The following is a 23174-nucleotide window of genomic DNA, read 5'->3' as shown; positions in this document are numbered from 1 at the left end:
GACCTTTTATTTTTTGTTAACTATAATGATATTTGCACAATAATTTTAGTCTTAGTTTTTGTTTACTAAAACTGTTCACTTGATGCCAAGTAATCTAAATGTTTCTCAATATCATATCATCTAAAAATCTTGAAAACAAAGTTCTGGCTTATTCTACAGAAATCAGGCCGCCTAGTGTGGACTTCAATACAGACTATGAGAAGGTGAATGAATGTGTGGATGGACTGAAATCAGTACAAGAGGAGAAACAGCCTGAGCCGAACAAACACACGAAAGAGAATGATGAGAACGAGGACATGCATCCATCCCATGTAAACACTGTGAGACTTAGGAAAGAGAAGAGTGAACGTCTGAGAGTTACAGTTGAGATTACACATCCTGCACTACACTTGCCTGCATACCGTACCTGGACAGGTAAATAAATGTATGCTTGCTGAGGGAAAAGATGTGTGTAATTTGCAAAATGCAACACCCAAAATAAGAGTTTGAGCAATCCTATACACAAAAAAAAATGAAAATACTTATTTAAAATGAGCTGAAACCACTAAATTCTTAAGATTTTTAGGACAACTTAATTGTTTTATGTTTAATCCACTTAAATTTGTAAAAACAATTAAGTCCACTTGATCAACTTGTGTTGAGACAACATGAATAAATCGTGTGGAACCCAGCTTTTTTTATAAACTTCTGAACCCCCAATGTCATGAGTTAACTCTTTAAGGTCCTGTGAAATTAAACTACAAATATATAGATGTTAGTTTAAAGGATATCTATTAAATATTGTGCTTCAAAACGGAGACTTAATTCATGTTTCAAAAATAAAAAACTGATATAAATATCCAAAGGATGCACCGATGCAGTTTGTCAATTCCACCTAATGGGTCAAAAGATTTTTTAAGTCACCTCATACTTTAGGTTGTCATCAAATCTTAACCAATCAAATGCTCTCTAGTATCTGACATGCCCCACCCCTTTTCAAACATGTCTTGTTTACCTTTTATTTGATGATAACCACGTTCCTGTGATTTTTTTTATTTTATTTTTTTATTCATTTTTAAGGGAAGGAGCTACTCAATGTCTCATCCACTCTTCATTTTTCAGTTCGATTTCAAAGATTGTCAAACATGGAATAAAAACTGCACATTTCAAAGCACTTCACAGGACCTTTAAAGGCACAGTATGTAATTCTCACCAGTAGAGGGCGTGCATTTACAACAAACAAAGGCGTAGTTTGATTATACTGTGACTGAGTGTGGAATCATGGGAATTGTGGTCTTCATTACATCATAGATGTTATGTAGAAATCATGTGGGTGGATTTATTATCATGGTAGGATGAATCTGTAAGAGTGAAAGTGAAACAGCACTAAAGCAATTGCTGAAGAGAAACAAATGCGACAAAAGCATCAGAGCTTTTATTATGCCAGAGTCTAAGGCTTCTTGTTCTTCCACTCATGATCACGAGAAGAAACATCGCAGTTTTTCAGGCTAAATACATTTAAACTTTGTGTTATAATGCTGCTCTGTGCAGTCTGATAAAACCAACGCAATCTCACGGCAAGTCGTAACTTTTTGATGTGGTGGCTAATTCGTATGAATTCGTACGATCTAATTCGTACATTTTAGTACTATTTGCTCATCACCCGATGAAGGTTGGGGTTAGGGGGTGGGGTTAGGTGCCACGCCTCCTTTTTAAAATCGTACATTTTCATACAACTGAATTCGTACGAATTAGCCACTAAACTGACAAAACGTAAAATACGTAACGTAAAATTTCCACGTGAGATCAGGCTGGATAAAACTCACAACATATTAAAGCATCTTTGCTGTTTCCCAGTTTTCTATAAAACAAAAAAGGAAATGTTAACGTCATTAGCATTAGCACACAGCACCCTCTCCATCTCACTTGGTAAATTCATAGATATATACATTAGATGTCGCCTGGCCTATTGTTGTCTATTGAAAGGAATGCGTCAATAGCGCCGCCATCTTGGTACAGGGTAGCGCTCCTTTGAAATGAATGCGGGACCAAGGTACAGTGGAGGACTGTGGCCATGCAAAGCCAGAGATATACACATATACACACATATCTATGATCGGGAGTTTTCCTGGATGTTAGTATGTAATTTTTTTTTCTAATTACGAAAATTATAATTTTACATCACTTTTCTACATTGATGGATCAGTGACCGCACGGGCATTCCTGATAAAAAGCTTGTGTTTGTGTGTACAGAAATGTACTATTCACCCTCCTTGTTAAATTTGATCTAATCATGTCCTGAAACACACCTCCTCTCCTGCTTTCACTTCTCATACTGACGGAGGGAGCGATTCGTTTGTGAATAAATCCCCCGAGCGACTCTTTCACTAACGTTAGCCGACAATAATACAAGTTTCTGGCAGCGCAGCATCTCGTTGTCATATTTCTTTTGCATTGTTTGCTGATTTTATTCAACAAAACTAGCATAAGCCGAGTGTTTAGTGCGAGTTGAAGCTGCTTTGCCGTATGGTGAATGCAGTAAGTGACTGTCATCATCAATAACGTTACCTGATTAGCACAAAAGTTCAGAACATACAAAAACAGAAAAAAACTCAATATTACCTATGAAATGTTCTGCCTTTGTGCTTTGTTTTCTTTGTTTGCTCGTTTCTACACCCGTAGACAGCGCTAAAGTCCCGCATCTTCACGTAATAACACTGTCTTGACTAGTGCGGTTGAATGACATTTGTCCTGGGAGCACTGTACCAATGTGGCGGCGCTATTGACGCATGCTCAGGGTCCCTAAGCGATATCTAGTGTATATATCTATGGGTAAAATTGCTTATTTCTCTTGATTTGAACATTCTTCGAAACTTTTGAGATAATGTTAGTGTCTAAGTCAACAAAATATTCAACATTGTTTTAGTGGTTTTTGATATTTTATTGAAAAAGAGTCATACAGATTGTGCATTCAATGCAAATTAATGGACAAATGCATGTTTTGCATAAATAATTCCACTTCCCTCTTAAAAATAGGTAAATAATGTGTCTTTTGCTTATTAATAAGGTACAGGATGGGCATATGACATACAGTTAAAGTCAGAATTATTAGCCCCCTTTTGATTTTGTTTTTCTTTTTATAATATTTCCCAAATGATGTTTAACAGAGCAAAGAAATTTTCACAGTATGTCTGATAATATTTTTTCTCCTGGAGAAAGTCTTATTTGTTTTATTTCGGCTAGAATAAAAGCAGTTTTGAATTTTTTTAAAAACTATTTTGGGACAGAATTATTAGCCCCTTTAAGCTAATTTTTTTCGATAGTCTACAGAACAAACCATCGTTATACAATAACTTGCCTAATTACCCTAACCTGCCTAGTTCACTTTATTAACCTAGTTAAGCCTTTAAATGTCACTTTAAGCTGTATAGAAGTGTCTTGAAAAATATCAACTAAAATATATACATATATATATATATATATATATATATATATATATATATATATATATATATATATATATATATATATATATATATTTATTTATTATAAGTTGATCATTTACACCCTAAGAGAAAAATAATACATGAGCTTTACAAGTTTAATCACATGTGGAACATTTTAATTCAGGACTGACTTGAAATTAAAATGACAATGTTCCTAAACTAAACGTTTCGGATGTACCCTATAGAAGTTATATTATTATTACCTAGTCAATGCTCAAATGGCTGCTATCAGTGACCTGGATCAGAAGGTCAAGTTTACTTCTCAGTTTTGTGTTTTGCAGAGCCGGCAGAGGAAGCATCATCTTGACGGACATCAAGATTATTTTGAAAGCTTGCATCTGCCCTGTGCAACTATCCAACTTTGGGCACATGATTCTTTATACTTAAGTTTTGCTGTTATATTTATTTATTCTTTTACTTTTTCTACTAATCACATGATGCATTAAAAAAACAATGTATGTATTCATTTTACACGTTCAGCTGTTGTGATTAAAAACTAAATTAACCTTAAAACTAAAACTGTCATGCGTCTTAAAATAAACAGAGCATGTGAGAACAAAGGCGTCGAGACTAGTGTTGTTCATCACCAAGAAGGCTTATAGACATGAAACCTCCACCACAGCACTTGTGCATTCATTGGCCATTCTTCAACTACGGGCACTTTTAGCCTTGTGAAGTTGAGTAAAAAAAACTTGTTCAAAGTTAACGTAACATAGCCTCATAAGTCGCCCCACCCAGTATCTGCGCGTGCAGATTTCCGCAGATTTGTAGCCCATCATTAATTCTGTTTATTTACTTGAATTAATGTGTGTAAATCTATATTTATCCACTTTTTAGATTAATTACAGTAATATTATTGAATAATGTGAAAATGTTCATCTGATTTATGTACAATGCAGTTTGTACAGTAATATTTTCTGTCTTTTACTAGAGATATTATATGACAAACTTGCTTTATTTACCAAATATAGTGAATCTAATTGGATTTGCATTTTAAACATTTAATAAAAGTAAAAAAAAAAGATATTATTTTTTATTTCGTATATTACGGTTTTAGTTATGATACTCCCAAAATATTTCCTCAGAAATCCACAGATTTTTACCAAAATTCTACGCTGAAACAGCAAAAAACATCCGCAGACTCCGTCTGGCCCTACTCATAAGTTTAAACAATTTGTCTAGTTTTAAGATCTGTGAGAGGACAAACTTAGATATGAAGAGGAACATTTTTTTCTTGTGAACTGGAATGTCAATTCCACCAATATACAGCTTATTTCAAAATGAAATAAATGAAGGCAGTCAAACATTGTCTAAGATCATTTTTGAATCTAGTTAAACCAATATTTCCACATTACATATAATAATTATACATTTGTCAATGAAATAAATGAGTTGTATGCTGAATTGTACACCTGTCACACGCTAACATTTAATGTTAATTTGGTTAAGAGCTTATTAGAAAATAAATAGACTGAATTTGTATGTTAAATAGAGCATGAACTTATACATATACTTATATATTTTAATGTGTGTGGTGATGTAAATGACATTTCAACAGTTTATTGTGAAAAAAATTAAAAATAGCTTCAGCGATGTCACCGACTCGGTCCCAGTCATTCCCCTAGCTGGCCAGCAGAGGTCACCATCCCCGGACTATTAACCATTACGTCATTCACTTACACTGATAGCCTGCACACCTGAAGCGTATCCACTTAATCACCCACGCTCACGCTTATAAGCAGCACACAAACACTCACTCATTGCGAAGTCTTGTTCTGCCCTGGCTAACACTACTGAGTGGTTCGCTACACTGCCTGCGTTCCTGTTCCTGTTCCTGTTCCTGTTCCTGTTCCTGTTCCTGTTCCTGTTCCTGTTCCTGTTCCTGTTCCTGTTCCTGTTCCTGTTCCTTACCTTACCTCTCGTCCTGCAAACCGCCTGCCTTGTACCTCTGCCTGACACCGACCTTGATATTCGCCGCCTGCCTCAGACCCATGCTTGAACATTCCTACTGTGGTTCCCTGCCGCCAACCCTTCAACGTAACACTATTGTGTTTGATGTGAGTTCGCACACGCATTACATCTGTGTGCTTGTCTTTATTAAACTTGTGTTTAATAAATAAACTGCAAATGGATTCCTCTGTGTCAGCCCCTTCGTTATAAGCGATTAGCTTTGAATTGATACTAGCCTTTCATGTAGACAAAACACTCTTATTTACCTTCTCTTTGTTTGGTTTTTAAAAACATCTTTGACGGTACAACATGTTTGGAAATGACGTAGAATAAATGTATTTCCTTATCGAGCAATATTTACATTGATTTTTTTTTTTTTTCTTCAAGTGTTCAGAAGGCACTACTCATTTTCATGGTAACCAGCTAAATAATCTTTCAAACAAACTTTTTAAAGCGACATTACAAAGTTGTGCTGGAAATTAGGCTGATTCTGTGCGACAGCTATATTTTGTATAAAAAATTATTTTGATAATAGTCACACATTAATAACTATAAAATATTTAAATTATTTAAGATACATTAACAGATACCAGATAAATAATTTTATAAAATGTTATTTTCATTGTTTAAGTGAAGTTTAATTTTTAAACTAATTTCCAGAGGAGCATGTGCTCATGATTGACCCAGCTGGTCCACATTAGCTAATCATGATCCTCCAATCAAAGGATCCCAAATCCCTATATATATCCTCATTTCCTTTCTACAACTGTTTTCGTCTGGAAGAAACCCCCCTCCTCCCCTTTTTCCACCTTTATCCACAGTGGGCGGCACGGTGCCCCAGTGACTAGCAATGTTGCCTAAAAGCAAGAATACCAATAGCTTTGTATCCTCGCTGAGCCATCTGGTATTTCTGTGCGGAGTTTGCATGTTCTCCCCGTGTCTGCGTGGGTGTTACCCGATTTCCTCCCACCATCCAAATGTGCTCTATATTATAGATAAAATAAGCCTAAATCTTTTTTCTAATGTCTTACTCTCAGGAAGTTCGCCTTGGCCTCAGCAACCGGGGAGTTTGAGATCGACCTGAGCTCAATCTCCCCTCGCCCTGTGAAATGCGGGAGCCCTGGGCTCGAGGATCCCTTGAGCTCAGGGCTCTCACCCTGGACAGCACGCCAAACAAGCTATGTATAAATCATGAGCTAAGTGTGAACTCTTAAAAACGCTGGGTGTGCGACTGATTTTAACAGCTAAAAGGAGGTTGAATAGTATGAAAAATATATAATAGAAAGCTGGTAAATTTTGTAATGTAGATTTATTGTTAGTTTGACAAAGAAAGAGAAATTCGAACAAAACTATATATATTTTTGGATATATAACCAAAGGACATAAAAGAGCCCGTAGTTGAAGAATTACCCTCATACATATTTATTCATTTTATATTAGATTATTTTTTAAAGTATTTTTCTACTAACTGTATGATGCAGAATGTTGTAGAAGCCTATTAACTCCACTCTTTTTAATAATTACTTGCTGTCAGCTGTAATTAAATAAACTATTTCAAATCAAGTTGTCTTGTGTCTTTAAAAAAACACCTTTGTGAGAAAGAAGGCACTTCTTTTAGCATTGCCTATGGCAGTGGTTCCCAAAGATGAGGTTGGGATCCCTCTGTGGGTCGCTTGGTGATTTCCAAAAATCGAATACATTTTATTAAACAATTAAACTCCTTCTCATACTTCAGCCTCCACATCAAAGCTCCTGAAAGCAAAGAAGGTCAAAGTGCTCCATGATTGGCCAGCCCAGTCACCAGATATGAACATTATTGAGCATGTCTGGGGTAAGATGGAGACATTGAAGATGAATCCAAAGAATGTTGATGAACTCTGGGACTCCTGCAAGAACGCTTTCTCTGCCATTCCAGATGACTTTATTAAACAGTGATTTGAGTCATTGCAGAGATGTATGGATGCAGTCCTCCAAGCTCATGATGGAGTCAGACACAATATTCATTCTGTTTGCACTGCAGCAGGACTTTATATTCTATATTCTTACTGTTCTAATTAAATCATAAAAAATCAAGGCATGATCATATTTTATTTTGGTAAAATAAGCGCGATCTAGAGGCCTTTGCCTTTCATATAAGCCACTTCTGATACCAAATGATCAACTAGAAGTCAAGTTATTGTCTGTTGTTCCTAAAACTTGCATATGCGACAAGACTTTTGTCAGGTAGTGTATAGTAGGTAACAGTTAGTTTAAAAAAAACAACATGCAAATAAAAAGACCCCTGGGTTGATTACGTTATATTAAACATGGAAACATTTGATTTTATGGCGCCAGGTTAAACTTTCTGACACGTACATTAAAAATAAATACAGGCCACAACTGAACATGGAGAATGCTCTCCAAGTGGCAGTCTCCAAAATTAAATGATTTTAGAAGGTTTGGGCCTGTTTGTTGTGTGTGCACAAGGTTTATGTATTAATCACCACCTCCGAGGATAGTGGGGGTCATGAGTCACTGGCATTGTTATTTTGGGGGTCGTGGGTTGAAAAGTTTGGGAACCCCTGGTCTATGGACTCCACCGCCAAACATTTGCACTTTCATACAGATTTTTTATTTTTGGATTTTAATTTAGATATATTTTTTAATAAAGTCTACTAGACTTTTGCACTAATATTGATGCACTTCAGTTGTAAATTAATAAACCATTTCAAATCAAGTTGTTGTGTGGACAAAGAAGGCACCAGTTTCTATGATTTTTTGTCAAAATTCCATCGCAAAATGTTTGCACTTTCATCAATATATTTTATATTTTATATTATTTTATATTATATTTTTTTTATTCTAGAATTTTACTTTTGGATGTATTTTTCAATTAGCACTGGCATTTATGCTCTTCTTAATTGCTTTCAGTTGTAATTTAATAATCTATTTTAAATAAAGCCGTCGTGTGTGTGTGTGTAAAACATTATATAGGACAAACATCATACAACGGTGACTAATTTTGCTGGAACACTAAAAATAAAACACTGTCAAACCTCAACCACAACACTTACTCACAAGCTTTTATTGAACCTATAACTTAACCCTTATGTTCTGTTGGGGATGTTTTCATCCACTCTGGGGTGATTGTGAGTCTTAATTTGACCATAACTTTTTCTGTGTTTCAACTAGCCAAATAATTTTTGATGACAAATCTTATTTTGTCATAAACTTTAAGAAAATGCATTGAAAAAAAAATATATATATATATATATATATAAAAACTCAACAATACACTCTGGGCAAATTCACTGCAGTTTTGTTATGTTCAGGATGAAAACATCCACTGAATTAAGCTGCTGCAAAAATGCATCAGATTTTTGCATAAATCTGTTAATCAAACATTCCTGATCAAAACTACTAAATTGTTTAGACGATTTACAGGGTTTTAATTCTTTATTTGCCAAATTAATAAATGATGTCACTAATTTGTTGGAAAAAACACACAAAATGACGTATTCCCACATGGAAAGAATCTATATGAGGATATATGCGCATATATGGAACCTATATGCAGTATACAGTTGAATTCAGAATTATTAGCCCTCTGTTATTTTTTTCCCCAAGTTCTGTTTAACGGAGAGCAGATTTTTTTCAACACATTTCTGAACATAATAGTTTTAATAACTCATCTCTAATAACTGATTCATTTTATCTTTGCAATGATGACAGTAAATAATATTTTGCTAGATATTTTTCAAGACACTTCTATACAGCTTAAAGTGACATTTAAAGGCTTAACTAGGCAGGTTAGGGTATTTAGGCAGGTTATTGTTTAACAATGATTTGTTCTGTAAACTATTTTAAAAAATAAAAATAAAAACTGCTTTTATTCTAGCTTAAATAAAACAAATAACACTTTCTTTTCAAGAAAAAATATTATTAGACATACTGCGAACATTTCCTTGCTCTGTTAAACATCATTTGAGAAAAAAAAAAATCAAAGGGGAACTAATAATTCTAAGTTTAACTGTATATGTACATATATGATAATAAATATGCTGCATATATGTGTATATATTATAATATTAATATATAAATATATAGGCCATATAGGTCTCCTGTATTGCTTATATATATATATATATATATATATATATATATATATATATATATATATATATATATATATATATATATATATATATATAAAGTATGTATGTGCAAACGTTTGTAAATTTCGACGTGGGATTTTATGTATGTTGTCTAGCAATTTTACTAATATATAGGTAAACATAGGTGAACATATATATATGTACCTAAATAGGTACATATATGCATACATCTACCTATATAGGTACATGTATGCACATATATATGTACATAAATATGTCAACAGAAAGTCAATTCTGTATATGTCACATATATTAAATTCCTATGTCAAAACCTATATTAAAATATATATGTTTATATAGGCTAGGTTCTTTCCATGTGGGCTTTCAATATAAAAAGTAATTATGGACTGGATTTTTTTAACCTTTTATCAAAGTCTTGGACTTTGCTTTGTAGCATAAACTAGAATAATTAGCCAAGTGGACACTCCGCTATGTTTTAATCAGATATGATGAAATATCTTAGGGAAGTTTGAGGTGCTGCACAGTGCACACACTTGTTGCGCAGCAGCAAAAATGTGGTTGTGTCTCAAACTCAAATGAGAGTGCTTCATAGAGAGAGTATTTTGACTATGCACACCATTAAAATGCCCCAACAAAATATTTAAATGTGGCTAGTGTGCAAAATACTGCGCACTCGTGTAGGCTAAAGACTAAAACATAGCACGCGCCTGTATTAGCGGACTAGGTTTTGACACAGCGCCAGTATATTTAGAGAAGTGTTCGCTGCAATGATGTGTGGTTAAACATGACAGGGCCAGTGAGTAATGCTTTCTACACCACAAGCCGTGCGAGTTTGTGCTTGCGCGTTTGCTGTTGTTATCGCAGCTTCACACAGCTCGTCTTCCTCATTAAACACTGAACATATGAGAACAAGGAACTTAACAAATGTCACGTAACATTTACGTCGCTCAGTAAAAACATAACTTGATGTTGTTATGATCTGAGGGGCGATGTAAAGAAAGCAACAGGACGACAAACGTAAGGGGGGTTTAACAAATCTGTCAACACTCTTAATTTTGCTTTACATCGGATATGGATGCGCCTGAAAACTCGGGGAGCCGTATTGCTCGCACTATTTGGACTGTTTGGGTGAGTAAGCTGTTTTTTTAGTCAGTACTCTAACTGGTTAAGTTATTCCTATTTGGCTATATTGAGGTAAAGTTGGTTTTATATCCGCACATTCGTTAATTCAATTGTCTATTATATTTACCAGGCTACTTTAAATATTCGGTCTGAAATCCCTGCTGAAAAAACCACCTTAAACCAGCCTAGGCTGGTTGGCTGGTTTTAGCTGGTCGACCAGGCTGGTTTTAGAGGGGTTTTGGCCATTTCCAGGCTGGTTTCCAGCCATTTCCAGCCTGGTTTTAGCTTGACAGACTGGGAGATGACCAGCTAAAACCAGGCTGGAAACAAGGCTGGTCAAGCTGGTTTTAGCTGGATTTAGCTGGTCATTTTCCAGCCTGACCAGCTAAGACCAGGCTGGAAATGGCTGGAAACCAGCCTGGAAATGGCCAAAACCCCTCTAAATCCAGCCTGGTCAACCGGCTAAAACCAGCCCAGCAGCCTAGGCTGGTTTAAGCTGGATTTTTCTGCAGGGATGGCATGCAAGTACTTCAAAACAACATTAGCACTATTTATTTGACGGTGCACAATGTTTTACTTTAATATCCATTGGCTAATATGATTTTCCTTGTTAGAATTACCAAATAATAGGCTTATCTGAAATTATATTTTTAAGGAGAATGTCTAAATAATCGAATATATAAACAGCTTTACCTCAGTTTGGGCTACTGACTATCAATAGTGTTTTGCTCGTCCAACGATTCTGTCACATGTCTATTTTTAATTATTATAAGATAACTCAGTTAAGATTATATACCTATTATGTATTACTTATATAACTATTATATGACATATTTTTATGCACTCATGTGACAAGTGTGTTTCATTGTTTTGCTCATATAGGGTTATCTGTCAGGGGCTGTTGCGAGATACCTCAGACCGGAAGTCACAGATAAAGGAAACCAAAGCGTTAATTCTAGATCAGATGAGGCTGCAGTTAATAAAACTGACAAAGAAGTGAAGGCAGAAAGTAGTGAGAGCCAACATGACAAAAATACAGCAGAGATCAAGGGTTCTTCACCTGATGTCAGAGCGCAAGTCCAGTGGGAAAATACTGGTGTGGTCAAGGATGACAGTAATGATGAACTTAACATTGACGTCCCTAAAACACAAACGTACCGTTTTGCAAAGTGGTCAACTGGGACTGGGAGTATGTCTGGTGATGCTCATGCTAAAAAAGAAACAGCAAATTCTGAGCGTAAAGAGAGTGACGCAACACATGGGTTGGAGGAAATTGGGCAAACTGAACAAGAAGATGCTAAAAACAAAGAATGTGATCAGGTTGAAAAGGGTGTGACTAAGGACGAATTAGATCATGCAGATATACTGGTCCAATCTGAGCTTCAGGAACAAGATGAAAAGCTAGGACATGGAGAGAATGAAGTCGTTGGAGGTTTAAAACATACAGAAACAAATGAGGTAGAGTTTGTTCACCAAAATAATGAGGAAACGATTAAGAATGATGAAGAAAGGGTGCAAGATTTGCCTCCACTTCTGGAATACAGTAAAAAGGAAGCAGATGAACTTTCAAAGCTTGAAACACTGAATTTATTAGACACATATTCTGATAAAGTTTATAAATTATCTAAAAATGAGCTTGATCAGAGACCTGGTACCGAGGGTGCAACTGAGCAGGAAGATAGCGAAACATCACATAAGATAAAGCAAACTGGGAAAACTAAAGAAGAAGATGCTAAAAATAACGAATGTGACTGGAAAAATCAGAATGAAAAATGTGTGATGAAAGATGAATTATATGATGCAGATATACTGGTCCAATCTGAGCTTCAGGAACAAGATGTAGATGAAAAACCAGACCATGGAGAGCATGAAGTCATTGGAGGTTTAAAACATGCAGATACAAATGAGGTAGAATTTGTTCATCAAAATATCGAGGAAACAATTAAGAATGATGAAGAAAAGGTGCAAGATTTGCCTCCTGCTTTACGGTATTCCAGAAGGGAAGCAGATGGGCTTTCAAAGCCTGAAACCCTGAATTTATTGGACACATATTCTGATGAAGTTTATGAATTCTGTAAAAATGAGCTTGATCAGGGACCTGGAACCGAGGGTGCAACTGAGCAGGAAGATAGCGAAACATCACACAAGATAACGCAAACTGGGAAAACTAAAGAAGAAGATAGTAAAAACAAAGAATGTGACTGGAATAATCAGGATGAAAAGTCTGTGATGAAAGATGAATTAGATCTTGCAGATATACTGGTCCAATCTGAGCTTCAGAAGCATGTTGAAAAACCGGACCACGGCGAGAATGAAGTCATTGGAGGTTTACAACATGCAGATACAAATGAGGTAGAGTTTGCTGATGATGAAATGATTGAGAATGATGAAGAAAAGGTGCAAGATTTGCCTCCACTTCTGGAATACCGTACTGGTGGCCTTTCTGTGGCTGAAAAGCTGAATTTATTGGACACTTATTCTGATGACTTTGATGAATTCTTTAAAAATGAGGCTGATCAGGTTGATTTTGGAAGTAGGAGTGCAACTGAGAAGGATAAAGATTGTGAAACGTCACATGAGATAAAGCTAACTGGGAAAACTGAACAAGATGATCAGCGTCATGAGGATGAAAAATGTATGATGAAGAAAGAAGATCTAGGCTACACATCGATAACTGTCCAATCTGATTTTAAAAAACAGACAGAAAAGAGGGACCCTGAAGAGACAGAAGATATTACAGAAGCAGGGGAACATGTTATGGATCAAAAGGGGACAAAAATATTTGAGATGAATGATCAGGGGGAAAACGAGAAGGATGAAGAAACAGCACTTAAATCACAATCAGAAGATGTGCTTCCTCAGTTTAAATATTCCATCGAGGACACACTTTCAAATGCTGAAAAGCAGAACTTAATGGAAACATATTGTTCTGAAAGTGCTGAAAATGCAGTAGGAGATGTGTTGCTTGCATCTGAGAAGGATGAAGACGTGACAGAGCGTGAACAAAACACCATAACTTCTGAATTGCAGTCAACAGAAACGTTGCATAAAATTTCCAATGAAGTGCCTAAAACACATGAACCAAACAATGAATTGGAACCGAAAATGACCACAGTATTGGTTGAGTGTTTTGAAACTGTTAATACATCCGAAGACACCATGCTGTTAGATTCAAAACAGGATACTCCAGAAAATACTACAGAAACAGGAACTGGATCGCCAGTCGTTGCTGTAAACACTGAAGGCATGTTTTCAGATGTGATTGTTTGCAAGTTCCCAGGAGAATTGAGGAAAGAGATTTCATCAACAGTGCATTTTGAGGAGAGCAAAACCTACCTAAATGATCTCCAGTCTGTTTCAGAAAGGCATTTAGAAAGAGATGTTGAGTTTGCATGCACTGCTGGGCGTTCAGAGACACTGAAACCAACCGAGGAAGCTGTTGAGGTTGAAAAAGACATCGAAACTCTAATCGAATCCTTGGGTGCAGCTGAAAGTCAGGAAATTTGTCACAAGTTGTCACTTATGGAAGATGTTGAATTAAGTACCAAGCTGATGTCAGAACATGAAAAGGCAGAAAGCTTTGAGACAAAAATCACTTTAGAGTCACGTGAGCGTCTTGAGTTTGCAAGAGGAGAATGTAAATCATCTCAAGATACGATGGTGGACACTTTATCAGAATCACTAGGACATTCAGATGGATCTGCCGAGGTAGAACAGGTTGCAGATGTTGACTCCATATTAAGAAGATCTTTACCCCCATCAGAGTTTGTAAAGGAAAGTCTCGCAAGGGAATCAGAGAGATTTATTGAGGAGCAGGAGATCCTGATGAAGACTGCTTTAGATTATGTTGAGGAAATAACAAATCAAGTGTTGAAGGAGATGATAGAAACCGAAATGCTGAAAAAGACTGAACATTCGGTAGAGCTTTCAGTGGAGGAACTTGGTGATGCAGAATGTCAAGGAACAGCAAACAGTGTGTCAGCTGATGCATTTGTACTGGAAGAAGATAGGATGGTTTCAGAGGAAACAATGGAAAGTAATGTTCAAATGGAGGTGGAAACCTCCAGTGAAGATTTCAAGCAAAATGAGCAAGATACTAGTTCACCAAAGCTTGAAACAACTGAAGCTGAGAGACATCACGAGCAACAAACTCATCATTGTGCAGAGTTATCAACTGGAACTGATTATTTAGCGACTAATCAAGATGATTCAGACATAGATGAAGTCAAAGATGATGATGCACTTGTTAAAGACAGAGAAGTTTCATCTAAAATTGAATATGCAAACATTGAATCTAAAGACAGTGAATCTGCACAGGAGCTGGAGAAAAATTGGCAAATTGAACAAAAAGATGATGATGGAAAGTGTAAGATGCCGATAAAGAAAGAAGATCCAGATAGCACCGATATGGTCCAGTCTGAGCTTTATGGAGAATATGTAGAGGAATATAAACAGATAAAGATGATGGACCTTGAGGAGACTGAAGGCACTGGAGGTTTGAAATTTTCAAATGAACATTTTACTCATGAAAAGGAGAAAAACATTGATCAGAATGATCAGGAAAGAGCTGAGGATGATGAAAACCAACAACCTGAATTACAAGCGCCAGCTGATGCATTTGTACTTGAAGAGGAAACTATGTTAGTCGGTGAAACAATGGACGGTAAGGTAGAAATGGAGGTGGAAACCACAAGTAGTGAAGATGTCAAGCAAAATGAGCAACATACTAGTTCCCCAAAGCTTAAATCAACTGAAGCTGAGAGACATCATGAGCAACAAATGCATCATTGTGTAAAGTTGTCAACTGGAAGTGAAAATTTAGGGAGTAATCAAGAGGATACAGACATAGAAGAACACAAAGCTGATGATGCACATGGTGAAAGTGAAGAAGCTTCATCTGAAAGAGAGTATGCAAACATTGAGTGTAAAGACAATGAGAAAAATTGGTGGACTGAACAAAAAGAGGGTTTTGATGAAAAGAGTTCAATGGCAATGAAGAAAGAAAATCCAGATTATACAGATATGGAGCTTTATGGAGAATATGTAGAGGAATATAAACAGATTAACATGGTGGACCTTAAAGAGGCAGAAGGCACATTTTCAGCTGAACATTTTATTAATGAAAAGGAGAAAAACATTGACCAGAATGATCAGGAAAAAGCTGAGAATGATGAAAACCAACAACCAGAACTAGAACCGCCAGCTGACGCTTTAGTACTAGAAGAAGAAACTATGTTAGTAGTTGAAACAATGGACGGTAAGGTAGAAATGGAGGTGGAAACCACAAGTAGTGAAGATGTCAAGCAAAATGAGCAACATAATAGTTCCCCAAAGCTTGAAACAACTGAAGCTGAGAGACATCATGAGCAACAAACGCATCATTGTGCAGAGTTATCAACGGGAACTGATTATTTAGCGACTAATCGAGATGATTCAGACATTGAACAACACAAAGATGATGGTGCACATGTCAAAATTAAAGAAGCTTCATCTGAAACTGAGTCTAAAGACAGTGAATCTGCACATGAGCTAGAGAAAGATTGCCAGATTGAACAACAAGATGATGAGGAAAAGTGTACGATGCCGATAAAGAAAGAAGATCCAGAAAATGCAGACATAGTCCAATTTGAGCTTTGTGGAGTAGACATAGAAGAGGAACAACAGATAAAGCTTGCGGACATTGAGGAGGCAGAAGGCACAGGAGGTTTGAGACATTCAGATGGCCATTTCACTGATGAAAAGGAGAAAAACGTTGACCAGAATGATCAGGAACATGAGGATGATGAAAACCAACAACCTGAATTACAAGCGCCAGCTGATGCATTTGTACTGGAAGAAGAAACTATGGTATTAGTTGAAACAATGGATGGAAAAGTAGAAATGGAGGCGGAAAACACACGTATTGAAGAGTTCAAGATAATGTGTGAAGCTGATGGAGGTCATGAAAAGATACAGAAGGTCATTGCTGGAGAAACACTGCTGAGGAGTCATGAAGACGTAATGGAGGTCAGCAAACCTGTGATGAAAAGAAGGTTTGGTCAAGTGAACAAAGACAATCCAGAGGTGAAGATTCAAGGAATTAGTTTCAGTCTACAGGTAATTATTTCACTTACACGTATTTTTATTTGAAAATGTTTGATATACTGTAAGTGGGTCAGAAGTATTAAATCAAATTGACAAAACGGACTGCAGGGGTTAAATCTACTAAAGTAAATAAATCTACTTTAATGTGTGACAAATATGGGTGATATTATATTTGATAACCATGTCATATAATTTCTATTCAATTTAGGTGATTTGGAAATTAGGTAATTTATTATGTCATAAAACTATATATTGTTTCTTATTACATCTGACGAGATATTTTTTAAAAAATATAAACTATTGAAATGTACAAACACTAAAAATCTTATTTAATTTATGTATTCATTTGTTTGTTGATTTTTTTAATTATATATTTATTACGGCAATGTTCCTATGAAAATAGACTTGGTCGCTGATATGACATTAAATAAAAATTACATTACATTACATTGAAATGTACAGTTGAAGTCAAAATATTTAGCCCCCACCCCCCTCCCCCCTCACCCAATTTCTGTTTAACAGAGAGATTTTTTTCAGCAACATAATATTTCTAAACATAAGTTTTAATAAATCATCTCTAATAACTGATTTATTTCATCTTTGCCATGATGACAGTAAATAATATTTGACTAGATATATTTCAAGACACTTCTATACAGCTTAAAGTGACATTTAAAGGCTTAACTAGGTTAACTTGGCAGGTTAGGGTAATTAGGCAAGTTATTGATGGTTTGTTCTGTAGACTGTTGAAAACAAATATAGCTGAAAGGGGCTAATGATTTTGGCCTTAAAATATTTTTTAAAAAAATTAAAACTGCTTTTATTCTAGCCAAAATAAATCAAATAAGACTTTCTCCAGACAAAAAAATATTATCAGACATACTGTGAAAATTTCCTTGCTCTGTTAAACATCATTTGGGAAATATTTAAAAAAAAAAAAAGAAAAAAAATGTAAAGGGGGGCTAATAATTCTGACTTCAACTGTGTCATTATGTATATGATTTTATGCTCAGATAAATTATTGAATTACTATTATACATTTAAAGTTGCATTCAAGTTTGTTTTAATGCTTTGCCCTATATATTTTCGTTATTTTGTTCTTTTATGATTTATATATATATATATATATATATATATATATATATATATATATATATATATATATATATATATACGTGAAACTGACAAGTCAGAAGCACAACCAGTATGTATTTTTTAATCTCATCTTAAACTAATTTAATGAAAACTTTAAATTGTGACATGGTGGCTCAGTGGTTAGCACAGTCACCTCACAACAAGGAGGTTGCTGGTTTGAGCCTAGGCTGGGTCAGTTGGCATTTCCGTGTGGAGTTTGTATGTTCTCCCCGTGTTGGCGTGGGTTTGCTCGGGGTCCTCCGGTTTCCCCCACAGTCCAAACACATGCGCTATTGGTGAAATGAATAAACTAAATTGTCCGTAGTGTGTGTGTGTGTGTGTGTGTGTGTGTGTGTGTGTGTGTGTGTGTGTGTGTGTGTGTGTGTGTGAAGTATATGGGTGTGACCCTGTACTGGGTTGCAGCTGGATGTGCATCCGCTGTGTAAAACATATGCTGGATAAGTTGGCAGTTCATTCCGCTGTGGTGACCCCTGATTAATAAAGCAACTAAGCTGAAGGAAAATAAATGAATAAAATAAAATTGACCACTGGCTTGATTTTGTTGATTATAAATGGATTTATTTTCCAATGTTTTTTTTTATCTTGTCCATTTTTACCAGACAAATTATATATTAATAAAATATAAATTATATGTCAAAATTATGAACAACTATTTTACAAATGATCTTTTCAGCAGTTAAGTTCATACAATTGCATTATAATAATATATAATTACATAACTAAATCAATACTCAGTCATTCATTTTCTTTTCGGCTTAGTCACTTTATTAATCAGGGGCCGCCACAGCGGAATGAACCTCAATGCAACTTGTCCAGCTTATGTTTTGTGCAGCGGATGCCCTTCCAGCTGCAACCCAGTACTAGGAAACATCCGTACACACTCATTCACACACATACACTACGACCAATTTAGTTTATACAATTCACCTATACCACACGTCTTTGGAATTGTGGGGGAAACCAGAGCACTTGGAGGTAACCCACGCCAATACAGTAAGAACATGCAAACTCCACACAGAAATGCCAACTGATCCAGCTGAGGCTTCTTAATGTGAGGTGATCGTGCTACCCACTGCGCCACCGTGACACCCTTTATCAATACTATACACTTAAATGAATGTATATAGTTTTAAAGCTGCTTTACAGAAAATGGCTGTCCACATTACAGTTAAGTATAATGTGGTCTCCACTTCACTTCCTAATCTGCAATTGCCTCTCTGAATATCACACTAACTGTACCCAAAAAAATAAATAAATAAATAAAAAATACTAATACTTTCCTTCTTAGACTTTACAGACCTGAAACTTGCCTATAGCACTTATTTATTGTTGCTCTTGGTTGTGTAAATTGCTTCCTTGTCCTCATTTGTAAGTCGCTTTGGATAAAAGCGTCTGCTAAAGACTCTAATCGAATCCTTGGATGTATCCTAAATGTAAATGTAGTGAGCATACAGTAATTATAGCAGGTGATCATCATGATGATTTAAGATTTATATCTGACATACCAAAATATGAAATGTTGTTGTTCATCCTTGAAGTAAAGTCGTTTTGTTATATACTAGGACTCCTCTTTGGACTTCACCATTCAGAAGTCTAGAATAGCAGTGAAGAATCCTCTAGTTCGGCCCCCCAAAGACCCCAGAAAGCTGATCTCCAAGGCCTCAGTCGAGCCGCTTCTCCCACAGCCTGCAGCATGTTCTCCCAAAGTCAATGTTTCTCCTCTGAATAAAGGAATGATTGGATTCAAACTCCCAGGTAAAAGAAACCCTAAAGGGATAGTTCCCTCAAAAATGAAAATGTACTTATTATTTACTCTCCCTCAAATGACTCCAAACCTGTTGACTTTCTTGAACACAAAAGAAGACATTTCGAAGAAATCTTGAAACCTGTAACTATTGACTTCCATAGTAGGAAAAACAAATTATTAAAAAAGTCAATGGTTACCGGTTTCAAGATTTCTTCCAAATATCTTTTGTGTTCAACACAATAAAGAAACTCAAGCAGATATGGAATATATAATATAACATATACAGATATGACAGGGTTTTCATTTGTGCATGAACTATACCTTTAATGAGAAGTATATTAACATTTTCTGAGTACTATAAATCGATGCTTTATTTGTCTTTCTTTTAGGACTTGGAGCAGGGATGCCGGTTCTGAGGAAAACTGAATTTGGAAAGAAAGCAAGAGAAGGAGGAGAAGCAGAAGAGACACTACAGCCGCAGGTACATTGCTAATACAGTAATACCGCTCTGAAAATCCATTTCTCTTTATTATTATGTTGGTTGAAATGATCAGCAGACAAAAACATTAACGTTTTATAGTGGCCCAGCCAGAGTCCTGACTTAAACCCAATTGAGAATCTGTGGAGGGAGCAAAAGATCAGGAAGATCAGAAATAATGTGTAATGATGAATGGGCAAAAATACCAGTGGAGACATGTAAAAAGCTGGTCAGCAGTTATAGGAAGTGTTTGATTGCTGTAATAGCCAATAAAGGCTTTTCTATTGATTATTGAGAAGGGTATGAATAATTTTGGACATGCCACTTTTTGTTCAAATGTAAATAAAAGCTGAGAAATATATATTTTTCCACAATAATGCATCTTATATATACCTTATTATCTTTCGGGAGTCATTTCCAGTCAAAATAATATTTGCTGGTTGAATGTAGCTGTTGTCAAGCTAATGCGCTAGTTGCTGGAAAAGTAGCTACTGGATAAGCTACATTGTTTCTTAAGTAGCTAAAAATGTAGCTTAATGTAATGTAGCTAATTTATATAGCCAAAAATGTAGCTAAGCTAGTGGCTAAACTACTTGTAGCCAGCTACTCCCTAACACTTTTTATTGTTATTATCATTAAATACAAAAAAAGCAATGGATGTTTATTAGCATAACTGTGTGTTCACAGCAAAAGTCAGTCGCAGAACCAGAGGATTCTGTTAAACCAGTGCAAACAACAGCAAAACCCAAATGGACACCGCCGAGGCATCCTGGGTACGATATCAGTCTGATTTATTCAGTTCCTATTATGTTTTTCACAAATGCAAATCTGATTATTTTTGATTATTTTGTTTTACACAGTATGGGAGGACCCATGATGATGGCAGAACTCAAAAACAAGCTCAAAAAGCAGAGTAACGAGTAATACATTTCATTTCATCATCATTTTGCACTTTGTTTGTCAGCTGTGTTCAGCACTGTTCAGTCTTGTAAATATCACTGTTACACTGGGAAAAAACATGCAGTAACATTCAACTTCTATTATTTTGATAAACGTTTGTCTGCTTTATAAACGATGAGAATCTCAGGTGTGATTATAAATGTTGCTTTGCATTTTCTTAACTGAGCTTATGGAAGTGCTTACAGTGGCTTGTATTTATTTTTATTTGTATAAATATGCCTGCTTAAAATGTACAAAAAATAATAAATAAATTGTTTTGCACTTTTTCACTGCTTTTAAGTTTCTGTGACCGCTGTAGATACATTTTCATAACCTATTCTTTATTATTATTATCAGTGTCTGGCAGCAGTCATGCACTCTTAAACATAAGTCTTTCTTTGATATCAACAATTCCCTGAAGATATTTAACTTTTTATTCCACTAAAAGTGTGTCTGTAGAGTATCAAAAAGCCAACCCAGGCTCATTCTGATCACATACCGCTATATATATTTCTGGAGAGCACCAAATACGTCCCAGGAGCTTTTTTTTTTTTTTTTTTTTGCTGTTTTTGTTTTCGTGAATCCACCAGAGGCCGCTGTGTTCAATTTTTCAGATCTCAAATTTTTCTCACGAGAGCCATTCGTACCTGCTGTTCTTGCGTAAATCCACCAAAGGCTGCTGAAAGACTGACTGTGTGATTGACTAATCCTCCTTCCCTAAACCCAACCAAGAGTGTTTTCAAAAGCACCGATTGACCAGCACCCACCACCTTTCCTAAACCCAACCGATAGTGTTTTCAAAAGCACCGATTGACCAGCGCCCACCCCTTTCCCTAAACCCAACCGATAGTGTTTTCAAAAGCACCGATTGACCAGCGCCCACCCCTTTCCCTAAACCCAACCGATAGTGTTTTCAAAAGCACCGATTGACCAGCGCCCACCCCTTTCCCTAAACCCAACCGATAGTGTTTTCAAAAGCACCGATTGACCAGCGCCCACCCCTTTCCCTAAACCCAACCGATAGTGTTTTCAAAAGCACAGATTGACCAGCGCCCACCCCTTTCCCTAAACCCAACCGATAGTGTTTTCAAAAGCACAGATTGACCAGCACCCACCCCTTCCCTAAAACCAACCGATAGTGTTTTCAAAAGCACAGATTGACCAGCGCCCACCCCTTTCCCTAAACCCAACCGATAGTGTTTTCAAAAGCACCGATTGACCAGCCCCCACCCTTTTCCCTAAACCCAACCGATAGTGTTTTCAAAAGCACAGATTGACCAGCGCCCACCCCTTTCCCTAAACCCAACCGATAGTGTTTTCAAAAGCACCGATTGACCAGCCCCCACCCCCTTCCCTAAACCCAACCGATAGTGTTTGATTTTTTAAATGTTTTCAGATCTTGCCACATTCTCACCATTATTTAAATATTTGTTTCATTTTTTGGCTTTTGTTTTTGTCTTACCTGCTTTCTGGAATTTTTCTCGAGCCCCCTCGTTGTGGTCAACTCCTCTCTGCGTCTTAAGTCTGCCGACGTACAAGGCAAGCCACTGAGCAAACTGGTAACAGCGGGAAAGCCTTCCACACGGAGGTAAGTGGTCAGCTGGTACCACCCCATAGCATTCATTTTAAGGACAAAATAATGCAGCCATACGTACCTAATCTGGCTACCTAATTCGTGATCTACACAAATGTATATAGAGCTACGTTGTCAGAATGAGCCTATGTTGCAAAAGGTTTTTTGTAGTAATATGTGAGGTTTTTTTTACTCAATAATGAGAAGTTGATTTGGGGAAGTGGAAAGGCTTGCTGCGAAAACACCACTCAAAATGCTTTATTTTTATGAGCATCATATTTAATACTATTTTTTAATGTTTTATTTCTATTGTGCATATCCTTTTCTTATCTTTTTGTACATTGCTTTGGCAATATTTATGTACTCATGTCAATAAAGTACTTTAAATATAATAAATCATGCATGTATGTGTGTGTCTTTCTTACATTGTGAGGACCATTCATTCATTCTTGTCAGCTTAGTCCCTTTATTAATCCGAGGTCGCCACAGCGGAATGAACCGCCAACTTATCCAGCAAGTTTTTTTA

At 36.1% G+C, this 23174-nt stretch overlaps 2 protein-coding genes across 2 annotated transcripts in view; both read left to right on the top strand.

Annotated features, from left to right (window-relative positions):
* Positions 1-5617, top strand: part of si:ch211-180a12.2 — a 31032-nt gene extending 25415 nt beyond the window's left edge. The window contains exons 12-13 of the mRNA XM_001920910.8: positions 160-414; positions 3767-5617. Of these exons, the coding sequence (XP_001920945.3) occupies positions 160-414; positions 3767-3792 (281 nt within the window). The 3' untranslated portion in view covers positions 3793-5617. The remainder of the gene's footprint in view (positions 1-159; positions 415-3766) is intronic.
* A 4705-nt stretch (positions 5618-10322) lies between these two features.
* Positions 10323-21866, top strand: si:ch211-136m16.8. The gene is made up of 6 exons (XM_001340752.10): positions 10323-10678; positions 11555-16768; positions 19474-19666; positions 20048-20139; positions 20824-20909; positions 20997-21866. The coding sequence occupies exons 1-6, from the start codon at positions 10622-10624 to the stop codon at positions 21058-21060; spliced, it is 5706 nt and encodes a 1901-aa protein (XP_001340788.4). The 5' UTR covers positions 10323-10621; the 3' UTR covers positions 21061-21866.
* Positions 21867-23174: the final 1308 nt, after the last annotated feature.

Source organism: Danio rerio, chromosome 12 (genome assembly GCF_049306965.1).
Source record: "Danio rerio strain Tuebingen ecotype United States chromosome 12, GRCz12tu, whole genome shotgun sequence".
Lineage (NCBI taxonomy): Eukaryota > Metazoa > Chordata > Actinopteri > Cypriniformes > Danionidae > Danio > Danio rerio.
The sequence above is the reverse complement of the archived record's forward strand: the minus strand, read 5'-3'. Positions and strand labels throughout refer to the sequence as shown.

Excerpts from the sequence above, each read along its gene's own strand:
- si:ch211-136m16.8 (XM_001340752.10), top strand. The coding sequence starts at position 10,622 with ATGGATGCGCCTGAAAACTCGGGGAGCCGTATTGCTCGCACTATTTGG. Across the intron at positions 16,769-19,473 it reads GAATTAGTTTCAGTCTACAG|GACTCCTCTTTGGACTTCAC; the intron begins GTAATTATTTCA and ends GTTATATACTAG. Across the intron at positions 19,667-20,047 it reads GATTGGATTCAAACTCCCAG|GACTTGGAGCAGGGATGCCG; the intron begins GTAAAAGAAACC and ends TCTTTCTTTTAG.